A 13,286-nucleotide genomic window follows, 5' to 3' on the forward strand; every position below is an offset into this window, starting at 1 on the left:
GATTGGTGTTCGGAAACTTTATCCATATATACAAGAAACCAATCTCATAAATCTTTTACGTCATTACCTTGATGATCTCCACCAAGATGTTTTACCGTTTGAACATGTTAGAGATTGGTTTTTTTATCCTAATCAAAACAAAGTTGTTATCAAGTTTGAGAATGGGCGGTATAAAAATTTGAATCCTAAACAACTATTGTCATGTGATGATTTGTTCCTTTTGAGAAAGCTAGATATGTTGAAGTTATCTAATCATAGAAAAGAAATTGCACATCTTGAGTTGGAAAGGGAGGTGAGTTTGAAGGTTAAATGGTTAGCCAAATGTGGAAACTATGAAAGTGATTATGATGGTTATCCCGAAAGTTTGTTGTCCGACGATGAAGTAGAAGGTAATATATTAATCCTTTAGATATTGTTGATAGATTTAATAAAAGAAGTATATTGTCAACATCTTTTTATACTTACTAATAAGTATATTTATGAACTTTAGATTTGTAGGTTATACATAACAACTTTCTAATGCTTAGATGTTAGTATTTATTAAACATGTTGTTATGTTAAATTTATTTTAATTGAATATTGTGTTGTTTTTAAAACTTTTCAGGTCTTTAGGAAATGAGAGTTTGTTTTGGTATAACTTTTGAAGACTTTGATGATTTTAATATCAAAGAACAATGTTAGTGTTTTTGTTAATGTCTTTTGATGATTTGGTTTATATTATGTTATTGTAATTTTGAAGTTTCAATCTATAGACAATGTAATTTTATAATAGTTTGGTAACAAGTATGAACAAGTATTATGTTAACTTAAAAGTATATTTAAATTGATTATTTGTAGTGACATGTTATTCTACTCGTGTGTCACGCGGGTCTATACCCTAGTAAAAACATTGTAACATCTCTAATAATGAGTATTGTTAAAGTAATAAACTAAATAGATAGATCTATAAAGTAAAAGATAATAACAAGGGAATAAGTTAAATTATGTTTGGTTGTTAGGGAAAATCGTATGTGATACGGGTGGAAGATGGGTGGGTCCGAACATGTAATGTGTCGTGCAAGCACATGATCGCGAATAGTGGGCGGTGGCCGGATTTTTATTTTTTTTTCTTGATGGGGACACTGATTTAATAAACTTGATATTGGTCATTGAAGAACTATTTATATAAGTAACCTTATTCTTTTATAAAGTCAAAAATAGGCCCTATATGTGTCAACATCCTCTTTTTGAAGACATGCATTAATAGATCATGAATTTGGTCCATGAAGACAAGCAAGACCTGTAATTTTCTACCTACTTTCATTCACATTTCTTTGTATCTATTGTTTAATGGTTGCAATGTCACGTGGTAACTATTTTGCAATAAGTTTGGAATTGGGGCATTTGATATAATTTTGTGAACTTTGCACATGACATACTTTGAACTTTTAAGACAATTAGTCAATGTAGTAGGCCATTATTAAGTGAGCTTACATGATACGTTAAATATCCCTAAACATTATTGAGGGTCACTTTGTGCATTTCATTTCACATCATTATGGGTGAACTCAAAAAAGGAGGTGATTGGGAAAATAAATCTTTTTTATTTAATAACATTCATAGTTTAAACGGTAACACTAGTATCTGCAAGCGAGAAGACGCTAGGATGCTTTTAGCAATGCATACCGCACCTGAGATAAGATTAATTTTAATTTTGATTTTCATCTGTCTATCAGGATGCAAATCCGAAAAATCCTTTAAAAAATATCTAGGAATGCAATTACAATTGAGACATGATGAGTAACCTAGTCTTCTTTTGTAGTTTCAACTATACCTAAAAGGTCAAACATCTAAATGATATGTAATTTTGTGTCTTTGTTAAAGAATACAAAACACCTCTCTTCTTGCCATAAATACCAATACACAATGCAACAACCTCAATATGATTTTTTTTTTTCGCATAATTTTTCTAGCACCACAATGCACAAGCTTCTTATTTCGATGACAATTAACAATGCAAACAACAATCCCAATAGCCGCATCTACATTCCCTCAAATGTATTACTTGTTCATGTTTCGTGTCGTGTCAAATGCCATGTCAGGTGGGTACAATCTGTCTTATTGTCTTAGCTTTTATCCTTTCACTTCAAGGAAGAAGGATAAATTATCAACTAGAATCCATATATATGAATTCGACTCTTTTATTCTAAAACTGTTAAAACAAAATCGAACATTTCAAACTCTTTTTTCTTCTTTCCTATTTAGGTGTCAAAACACATTTGTGATGTTTGACAAACAACTTCTTACAAAGTGTCCACATTATGGATCATGGTCGTTGCAATTACAATCTTTTTTATAATCATGTTTTTACAGGTAAAAAAAAGTAAATTAAAATAAAAAATTTTATTTTCTTTCACTTTTTTTTCATAGAATAAAATTATATTAATATGAATGACTCAAGTTACACTCAAGCCTATTAACTGAAAGACTACATCATTATTATGTTATAGACTCAACGGAATTGTCATTATATCGTATGCCATGTTGTAAGATGGTATATAGACCATCTTCAATCTGGAGAGGATAATTGCGATATCATGTTGACACTACATACGTAACCACCCTTCTATCTTTTACTATTTGTAGGCGTCACTCCTCCCTACTTTCTTTAAGTTAAGGTTTTCATACACATTCAAGAGAAAAAAGACAAATAAAATTTGTCTTTATCATACATTATGATTCCTAAAAATGGTTTCTCTTTCTTATCCTCTCTGTCCGTTTCTCTTTATTTCACATCAGACTTTGTAGAGGTGTTCTTCAGGTTATTTATTCGAGTTTCGCGTTGTCTAAGTACATAAAGTTGAGTGGTGAGTTTTGTAAATTAATAAACAAAAGACTGAAAGAGTCAAGGGACCTCGTGGTTTATTACAAAAAGTTAAGGGTCACAAGTGACAATTAGACAAAGCAAAGCACACTACTCACGTCATGGACTTACCATGGACCATCATGACGTGTATGTGGTTCAAAACAATTCTCCTGTATTTCATTTCATTTCATTTCTCCAAAAAAACTCGGTAATATGTTTTCTTAAATAAATAAATAACATCCTCCTTCCCACATTCCTGGTCCTTTGCCGAAAGTCGCCGCCACTTCTTTAACACAACATTCCCCAATAATAATAATAATAATAATATTCCCAATTTCTTGAATCCAACAGTCAAAACAGAGTCTTTGATCTTCAATTCTTCATCTACGGTAAGAATTGCTTTAATTCCTTCCTGGGTTTTCTCTCAATCACTGATTCTTGGATTATGCCAAATGGGTTTTGCAGATTATCTTGATTTGAATCTTCTTTCTTGGTGAAGAAATCAAGATTCAATAATATGTCTAAATTCGAAGGTGTTCTCGTGTCTGATCATTGGCTTCAAAGCCAATTCACACAAGTTCAACTTCGTAGTCTCAAATCCAAGGTTTGTTTCATACCCATTACCATTAAATCTTCAATCTTGAATCTTAAATCTTAATTCTTGAATCTTGGTTTTGGATTTAATTTAATTTGTAGTTTATATCATCCAAGAATCAAAATGGTAAAGTTACAGCTACAGATTTGCCTGTTTTGTTATCAAAGTTGAAGCCTTTTAGTGAAATGTTTAAGGAGAATGAAATTGAGGATTTGTTGTCTAAATCGGGTTTGGATACGAGTAATGGAGTTGATTTTGAAGGCTTCTTAAGGGTAATTATTAATATTATTATTATTATTATTATTTACATTGGTTTTGTTATGAATATGTGTTGGTTACATAATTACATAAATTATACAGGCTTACTTGAATCTACATTCACAAGCGGCTGCAAAATCCGGGAATTCAAATAACTCGTCTTCGTTTCTTAAAGCAACCACCACAACTCTACTTCATACAATTGATGAATCTGAGAAAGAATCGTATGTGGCACATATTAATAGTTATCTTAGGGATGATCCGTTTATGAAGCAGTTTCTTCCAATAGATCCGGCTACCAATGAGTTGTTTGAGCTAGCTAGGGATGGAGTTCTTCTATGGTATTTGATAATTTAAACATGTTTTTGTTTAATTATGTTGTGAAAGCACAAGGTTATTTTTTTTGATGTGGTGCTTTTTGTTGTAATGTAGTAAACTTATCAATGTTGCGGTGCCTAATACGATAGATGAACGGGCGATTAACACGAAACGAGTGCTTAATCCGTGGGAAAGAAATGAGAATCATACTCTTTGTCTAAATTCAGCTAAGGCTATAGGATGTACGGTTGTAAATATTGGCAATCAAGATTTGATTGAAGGGAGAGTAAGTTATTAACTTACTATTAAGTAGGCTTGTAAATGAATTGAACGAACAAGAACAGAGCATGTGATGTTCATGTTTATTTGTTTAAGTTTAACCGAACAAATGAGCGAACACGAACAATTAACCGAACGGTGTATCCTTGTTCGTGTTTGTTCGTTAGGAAAATAAATATATTCGTTTGTGTCGTTCATTAACAGTCTAAACGAATGGTTCACGAATGAACATGATGAACGAACATAACTGAGCTAAAAACTAGTTAAAAGTAATGTGAAAACCAAAGTGTTGTGCTTGGGCCTAAATATATATTAAATGATTTTATTAACGAACATAAACTAACGAACTTGAATAAAGATAAACTAACGAACGTTCACGAACATAAACGTACGAACGAGACATGTGTTTATCTTCCTTCGTTTAATTAAATGAACTAAATATTTTGTTCATGTTCGTTCATTTATTAAATAAACGAACTTCCCATCAAATGGTTCACGAACTATTCATTGAGTTCACTTTCTTTACATGCTTATCATTTAGTTTACATTTTTATTTGTATTAATAATTTCATGCTTCTAGTTTTGATTTTTTTTTTGTTTTGTTTTGTCAATCTTGCAGCCTCATCTGGTTCTTGGTCTTATTTCCCAAATTATAAAGGTGGGTTGTTATCAAATTATAATACTTGATGCATATAATTATTTTGTTTGTTAATCTTAAATTATTGTTGCTACTTCAGATACAACTCCTGGCTGATCTCAACCTTAGAAAGACACCTCAACTTGTGGAATTAGTGGAGGACAACAATGTAATTTCTTAAACTTTTGTTTTATTTGCAATTTCATTATATTTGTTAATATTTGTATTTATAAATCACACGCAGGATGTTGAAGAGCTAATGGGATTAGCACCTGAAAAAGTCCTATTAAAATGGATGAATTTCCATCTTAAAAAAGCCGGTTACAAGAAACCTGTCACAAACTTCTCATCTGATTTAAAGGTAACAGAAGTTTGTATCTATTTAAAAAATCTGACATGTAACTGATCAAATCGTTTAATATTCGATTAATTTAATAGTATTTGTATTTCTATAGGATGGAGAAGCATATGCTTACCTGCTTAATGTTCTTGCACCCGAACATTGCAGCCCCGCTATGCTGGACACCAAGGACCCCACCGAAAGGGCAAATTTGGTACTCGAGCACGCCGAAAAAATGGATTGTAAACGCTACTTGGCCCCCAAAGATATCGTTGACGGATCTACAAATTTAAATCTTGCATTTGTTGCACAAATATTTCATCAAAGGTTAAATATCGCGTTATTCGTAATAACTACGTTAAAAAAGTTACGTTTTTTTTATAATTTTGGTTTTTTAACTTTTATGATTTGTTCGTATTGCAGAAATGGTTTATCTAATGATAACAAAAAGATATCTTATGCTGAGATGATGACTGATGATGAAGAAATGTCTAGAGACGAGAGATGTTTTAGACTTTGGATTAATAGTCTTGGGATTTCTTCGTATGTGAATAATTTGTTTGAGGATGTCAGAAATGGGTAAGTTTATATTTTTTTAAGGGAAACTTTCATACAGCAGGAACCAAGTTTTTCAAGTGTCTTTCTAAAGTCGGTTAAAGTTTTTTTGTTTCTCTAAAGTCAATCAACTTTGTTAGGGTTTTTAATCTTGTATATGTTTTTTTATAAATAATAGTCTTGGTCTTGAGATGTTTTAGACTTTGGATTAATAGTCTTGGGATTTCTTCGTATGTGAATAATTTGTTTGAGGATGTCAGAAATGGGTAAGTTTATATTTTTTTAAGGGAAACTTTCATACAGCAGGAACCAAGTTTTTCAAGTGTCTCGCTAAAGTCGGTTAAAGTTTTTTTGTTTCTCTAAAGTCAATCAACTTTGTTAGGGTTTTTAATCTTGTATATGTTTTTTTATAAATAAGTTTTCTATAGAACAAGTTACATTTTTTGCCCTTTGGGTACATAGAAAGTTTCACTTTTCGTCTTTAAACTAAGGAAATAACAGAAATGATCCTTTATGGTTGTATGTTTTCATACGTTCTGTCTACTAATGCACGTCAGATTTTTTTTTTGCTAAACCGAGTCATGTATCTTGCACATGAGGGTGTTTTGGTCTTAAAGGACGAAAAGTGAATTTTGCTATATACTTAAACGACGAAAAGTGTAATTTACTCTTTTCTGAAAATAAGTGAAGCAAATAAAAGATATATGAATCTTGATTTCTATTTAGTGATTTTTTTTCTTCAAATTAACTTGAAATAGGTGGTAATAGTAACGAAAAAAAATTCAATATATTATAACCGAGTTCCATAATTGTTCGTTTTTAAGTAAATTTGGAAATTAAATAACTAAATAGCAACCAAGATTCATATATTTTTTTATCTTGCCTCAATTTTAAAGTTTTAAACACTTAGAAAAAAAAGGTATACAAGATTGGAACACTAATGAAAGTTAAGTAACTTTAGAGGAACAAAAAAGCTTTGAATGACTTTAGTGAGACACTTAGAAAAGTTTATATTGTTAAATTTTAAACATGTTGATTAAACTATTAAGTGGTTGACTTTGCGCGTTCATGCAGATGGACACTTCTGGAAGCTGTGGATAAGGTTTCTCCCGGATCGGTTAATTGGAAGCATGCAACTAAACCTCCTATCAAGATGCCATTTAGAAAAGTTGAGAATTGCAATCAAGTTATCAAGATTGGGAAACAGTTGAAGTTTTCACTCGTTAACGTAGCAGGAAACGATTTTGTACAAGGGAATAAAAAACTTATACTAGGTAAACTTATTACAATATGAACCTTGTACTCGTTTCTTTCGTTTTCATTTCAGGAAAAGATTATAACTGTTTTGGTTTCACTTGCAGCTTTCTTGTGGCAGTTGATGCGGTTTAACATGCTTCAACTTTTGAAAAACTTGAGGTCGCGTTCTTCACAGGGGAAAGAGATAACCGATGCTGATATTTTGAAATGGGCGAATAAAAAAGTGAAAAACACAGGAAGGATGTCGCAAATGGAGAGTTTTAAGGTTGGATATAAAAAAAAGTTACTTCTTTTAACTTATTACTCATGATTATAGATTATAAGTTTATAACCGATTGATTAATTGTTATGCAGGATAAGAGTCTTTCGAATGGTATTTTCTTTCTTGAGCTTTTGAGTGCAGTGGAGCTGAGGGTGGTCAACTGGAACCTTGTAACCAAGGGCGAAAGTGGTATTTAAAAAAAATTGTATTTTCTAGATTCTGTATAAATCTTTATATGTAGTTTTTGGTTGTTAATTATATGATATAATGGTGGTTACAGAAGAGGAAAAGAAGTTGAATGCAACTTACATAATTAGTATTGCACGAAAGCTTGGGTGCTCTATTTTCTTATTGCCCGAAGATATCATGGAGGTAAGTTAAAACTGGTCGATTTTGTAGATGTGACAATTTTGACTCATTTACAGAAACGGTTCAATTTGGTTATGCTTTACCTTTAACAAGCAAAAGCACAAAAAAGAAAAAAAAATAGTATAGCTGAAATGGGTAAATTTGAATGGGCCAGTTTTGTAGAGGTGACCATTTTGACCTGTTTACTTAAACGGGTCAATATACCATGCTTAATCTCTAAAAGGGAAAAACACACAAAAAAAAGGATAAATTAAAGCAGGTTAATTTTGTAGAGGTGACCATCTTGACCCGTTTGCTGAAACCAGTCAATTTGGTTATGCTTTATTTTCAACAGACAATAACTCAAAAAATTATAGCTAAAATGGGTCAATTAAAATGAGATGATTTTGTTGAGTTGACCATTTTGACCGTTTATTGAAACGGGTCAATTTGGTTATGCTTTATCTCTTAACAGGCGAATACACAAAAAAATAAAAATAATAGTAGCATAAGAATTTTAAATTAAAATTGTAAATTTTGTAGAGCAAACCATGTTGACCCGCTTGCTGAAACGGGTCAATTTGGTTATGCTTTATCTCTAATCAGCAACAACACTAGTTTTAAAGCATAAAACCTTCTAAATCAATTTTATTTTGACTATCAGACTGTTACATAATTAATATAAACCTTTTGTAATCATATTTGGCAAATCAATTACACCTAAAAAAGGGTGATTAACAAAAAGTGTTCAGGGTCATCCCACCCCGAACCGGTTCGGCCCAAACCAAAAGTACATATTTGATTTGTTACTCATATTAATAGGTGAACCAGAAGATGATACTAATGCTAACCGCCAGCATTATGTACTGGAGCCTTCTGCAATCAACAGATGACTGCGAATCATCACCTTCATCCATCGCAGCAACACCCGAAGCGTCACCTGCACCGTCTGTTAATGGAGATGAAGGGTCCGAGTTCTCCATGGGTGCTGAAATTACCAATTTGTCCATTGATGATGCAGCCTCTGATGATACTACAGTATCTTCAATTCATGAAAACAATGATACAGTTTTACAGTGATATGTTACTTTTATTTGTAAGTATACAAAGGGAAGGCGAGAAGAAGGTATACATAAATTTTGGTAAGAAAAACAAGTTACAGCAATGGGTTATAATTTTTTGTTCCTTTATTGAAATAAGTTGTGCATTCTTTCATACAGTTAAAGTTGAGTTAAAAGATTTCTGTTATAATTTCAGATGTATGATAACATTCTGCATGGCTTAGTTTTGTATAACTTATTGTTAATACTTGTTCCATTCAAACTACTGACTCCAATACGCGTTTATGGGACTGAGCATTTATCCATGTGTAATGGTGTCTAAAATATACATTTTTGAGTAAATTTATACATAATAAATAACTATCCCCTGTCACTTCACTACTCCGTGAGCTTGATCTACCTTTTTGTAGTTCTCTTATTTCATCTTTCATGTTTGTAATGAATAAATCAACAATTTACAAAATTAGATGTTTATATTTTATATAACACAAACCGAGTTACATCTGAATAATGGGTAAGAGAGCAACAAGTTGCGCCGCTATCCCTTTTTAAATCGCAAAGCCTATTATACTAAATATATATCCTTGGTTCCTTGGACTCTGCGAGTCACTGTGGACCATCTTCTGCACCCGCTCCAAGAAGCGAACCGCCTCGGGAGCTAGAGATCCAAAGTGTCGAAGGCAAATGGAATGAACACGTCCTGATTCTCCAAACACGCTGTCTCATGCCTAGCAACCTTCCTAGATTCCGCCATCAAAACCGTCTGTCCCGGTACGAAGCCACTGTCTCTCAGCCCCACCAACGGAGACACCCCGGATGAGGTCAACACACGCATGCTTACCCCCTGCCCAGCCAAACACAAGAACGTCCGCGGGACGCAGGGTAGATCTTCCCTCTCGCAGATCAGCCAGAAAGTTAACAGATGCCTCTTTCTTGGCTGAGATCCCGGCACGCCTAAGCACATCCCGTAAGACATCTCTAACCCAGTCGTGACGATACTTGACTCCCGACAATTCCTTACAGTGGAGGGCATGCTCACCAAATCTATCCAAACAAGCTTTTTTACAAATGGGGCATGATTCATCCGGAGGGAAAAGAGGAATCAAAAGCCGGTATTTAAGGATGACTCTGTATTCAACTGCCGACATCCATTGCCCAAAACCTTTAATAGGCACAACAGTTAAAAAATCCTGGGCATGAGCCCCCTTGAGCCAAGCAAAAATCATGTACGTGTTTACCATAAAGAATACTCGCCAAGGTTTGTTGAGGTTTCTTGGGGGCGGTCTCCTTACCAGTAAAATGTCCTAGATCAAGGTTCGGGAGAGTTGTTCCAATATTACTAAGTGCAAAAGAGTAGTCAGGATCTACCCCAATAACACCAGCGCTTCGCAAGATGTGGTACTGCAATTTCCACGACTGGGACCTGGAAGCCCCAAAGGTATATGCGGAGACATCCTCTGCCGAGAAAATTCCTAAGCCTCCACAACGCATAGGGAAGGAAGCCAACCTCCGCGGGAGGCCCCAAAAATGCGGTCCTCCGTACACAACAATATCTTCAATTGCCCTCCGCAGGCCCGTATCAAAGATGGACACAACCTCTTTGACATGTTCAGGTTGACAGGTCAGGAGCCCAAACACTAATTAGCAACCCCCATGCACGAGCGCAACAAAAGGAGCTCACTTTGGGGGTCCCTCAGGTCCGACAGGCGTTTCATAAGTTCAACCGCCCTCAAAGCTCTTTTAGTTGCCAAAGACCGAATAAACCCTGCATCCCGACTAACTGCTCCCCCAGGAGTTTAACTCTTGTCACAGGCCTGCTAATCTCGCCAGGGAATAAACCCGACACTTTCTTCGAATCATCACATGACGGCCAAAAAATCTCCGTTTTTCGAATATTAAGCCTAAGCCCTAAAGACGCCCCCTCTGAGCGAATAATGCCCAACGCTCTAGCAACCTCCTCAGCCTTACCAATGATAGTGCCATCGTCTATATTCCAAGCATGGAAGGGCAAGGAACAGGTCCCTGAACCCTAAGGATGAGCGGATGAAGGACCAACGCAAACATAAGAGGGCTAAGGGGATCCCCTTGCTGCACCCCAGTAAAAGCCCCAATACGAGTACCCCCCACATATAAACGGGTGGGACGTGCATATAAAAACTGGACCCATGGGAAGATGGATGGACATCTGGAACTAACTTCCCTGAGAGTGGGTCGTCCGATCCACTTCGTTGAAGGCGTTAGAAAAATCAACAGTGAGCATAGCCAGGGACCCGTCAGAATGAAATGCGCTCAAAAACCTGTTAGCACTATGCAATACCCCATTAGGGATCCCCACCCCGAATTGGAAATCCCCTAGACAAGCAGCCACATTTTTTCCTAATTTACGCATAGCGACTTTCGACACCAATCTTCTCCAAATGGCCCCCACTGCGATGGGTCTAATTCCATTGTCAGGTTTCAACAAGGGGGGTCAACGGTGCCGAAGCGATGAACTCCGCTAGAGCTTTAGGACAAAACCAAAATGAAAGAAAATTGATTTTAGTTTGAAACGAATTAGGTAAAATGAGAATTGATTTTTAACTCAACCACCCACTTTTGATAATGTCTTATCATAAATTACTGTTTTTATCATTCTAGGGTGGGAGCGAGCAATGATATGTGGGGAGTGTGGCAACACCACTGCCACTCACCTGCAGATTGCAGTTGTTGACCAGTGTTGACATTTAATATCTTTATTTTTTCCATTAATGAAAAAAAAACAACACTTAGAAGAAAATGTGTTGGCATTTAATATTTTTTTTCCGTTAATGAAAAAAAAACACTTGAAGAAAGTGCGATGTTGTCGTTGTCATTGTCGTTGTTGTGGCATATGATGAGGAAGAAGAAGAAGAATTATGTGAGTTTATTTTTTGATTTTATTTATTTATTTATTTTTGTGAGGGTGCTTTAATACATATTTATTTAATTTAATGTTTGTTCATAATTTAATTTCTTTTGAACGACAAATTTCATAAAAATAACTAGCGGGAAACTAGCAAAAACCCCAAAAGAAGCAACCAACGACATCAAAGGCAGAAAGAAAACCAACAAAAAAAGCTACTAAAAAACCAAAAGTACCCAAGATCAACTTAGGGCTTTAAACCCTTCTTCTACAGTCTTGAAAACAAGATCTTCCATGCTCTCGAAATTCATCTCCAAGTCACGAGCCAAATTAATTATAGCATCAACCTCCTTTGTATTGCCACAGGCCGTTGGACAATCCTTAATAACATCATGTGAATCATCAAGTCTTTCCTCACTAACACATCATCCCGGAGATGCTCTTCGAGCATATGATTATCAATAATCTCCTCCACCACCATAGGATCCGACGGGTTAATTTTAACATGTTCAACTACCAATTTATTATGTTTAACACAATAATTAAAGTCCATTACCGAAAAAGACGGGACTTGTTACTCAGCATCCCGGTTAACTGCACAAACACAAACACGATCAGAGAGCGCTTCAAATATGTTCGCTTGGAGATTTGGCCCTTGAACAACTTGAGTATAATTAAACCCCATCTTACTCTTGTTAACATCACTCGCGTTACCCATCGTACCTGAATTTTGATCCTTACTTGGAACCATAACTGATTTATCATTACCACTTTTCCCTGATGATTATTACCTGTAGTACTACCACGGACATTAAGACCAAGGCCTTTTGACACCGGGACATGCTTAGGTGGCCCATTAGTGGTACCATTTACTTCGCGGTTCTTCATAAAGAAAGGGGTAAATCGTCCAGTTTATCACCATATGAAAATTCAACAATGTTAGGAGTTTTTATATAGTGCTTATTGGCAGCCTTCTATGCAATCTCTTCCTCTAGTACACGTCTTTTTATTAAAAAAAATTAAACATGTAGCCAAACACACAACAATAGGAGCATGTGGGGGGTTTCCATTGGAAGGAAGCCTTCAAACACAAATACGAGCATTACGATTTGGACCATTCGGGTATTCTACCTCAACTTTATCTGGTAAGTTAGAGACGGTCTTTGCTTCAACCAACATATGTGCATACCCCAGTTTACTAGTTTTATCCACTACATGAACTTGAGTAATTTTATCCAACAACCGAGGAACACCAATGCCACTAAAGAGTTTGCTCATACCTTTTTCCGTCCATAATTCCATAGGAACGCTATCAAAGGTAACCCACAAATGTATAGCTGATGGTTCTACTTTCTCAAGACATAAGCTTGGCTCCCATTTATTGAGGAAATGGGAACATTATTAATCATCCAAACACTTTTCTAGCACCGTATTCAACCCAATTGCACTCTTGAATTTGAAGAAATAATATCCAGCTGTATTCTTTGATATCTCAGCCAACCAAATCATATATTTTCCATAGGTGTTTAAGACACAAATAACAGTATTAAAATCCATGGATAAACCTAGGTGTAATATCCCAAAACGTTTGGGCCAATTTTGTCAAGTTATAAAAAATCAAGGACTAACAATGAAAAATCTGATTTTCTA

At 35.0% G+C, this 13,286-nt stretch overlaps 1 protein-coding gene across 1 annotated transcript; it reads left to right on the forward strand.

The window, feature by feature from the left end:
* Window positions 1-3,338: 3,338 nt before the first annotated feature.
* On the forward strand, window positions 3,339-8,945 carry LOC143633711 (fimbrin-1-like). Its single transcript, XM_077101962.1, has 14 exons — window positions 3,339-3,449; window positions 3,542-3,712; window positions 3,801-4,039; window positions 4,131-4,302; window positions 4,915-4,953; window positions 5,033-5,101; window positions 5,177-5,293; window positions 5,388-5,599; window positions 5,696-5,851; window positions 6,902-7,101; window positions 7,189-7,349; window positions 7,439-7,535; window positions 7,627-7,718; window positions 8,517-8,945. The coding sequence occupies exons 1-14, from the start codon at window positions 3,363-3,365 to the stop codon at window positions 8,772-8,774; spliced, it is 2,070 nt and encodes a 689-aa protein (XP_076958077.1). The 5' UTR covers window positions 3,339-3,362; the 3' UTR covers window positions 8,775-8,945.
* Window positions 8,946-13,286: the final 4,341 nt, after the last annotated feature.

This window comes from Bidens hawaiensis, unplaced genomic scaffold (assembly GCF_021521415.1).
Source record: "Bidens hawaiensis isolate Kalapana, Puna unplaced genomic scaffold, B.hawaiensis_p1.1 tig00006862_1, whole genome shotgun sequence".
Lineage (NCBI taxonomy): Eukaryota > Viridiplantae > Streptophyta > Magnoliopsida > Asterales > Asteraceae > Bidens > Bidens hawaiensis.

Excerpts from the sequence above, each read along its gene's own strand:
- LOC143633711 (XM_077101962.1), top strand. The coding sequence starts at position 3,363 with ATGTCTAAATTCGAAGGTGTTCTCGTGTCTGATCATTGGCTTCAAAGC. Across the intron at positions 4,303-4,914 it reads AAGATTTGATTGAAGGGAGA|CCTCATCTGGTTCTTGGTCT; the intron begins GTAAGTTATTAA and ends TCAATCTTGCAG. Across the intron at positions 7,536-7,626 it reads TGTAACCAAGGGCGAAAGTG|AAGAGGAAAAGAAGTTGAAT; the intron begins GTATTTAAAAAA and ends TGGTGGTTACAG.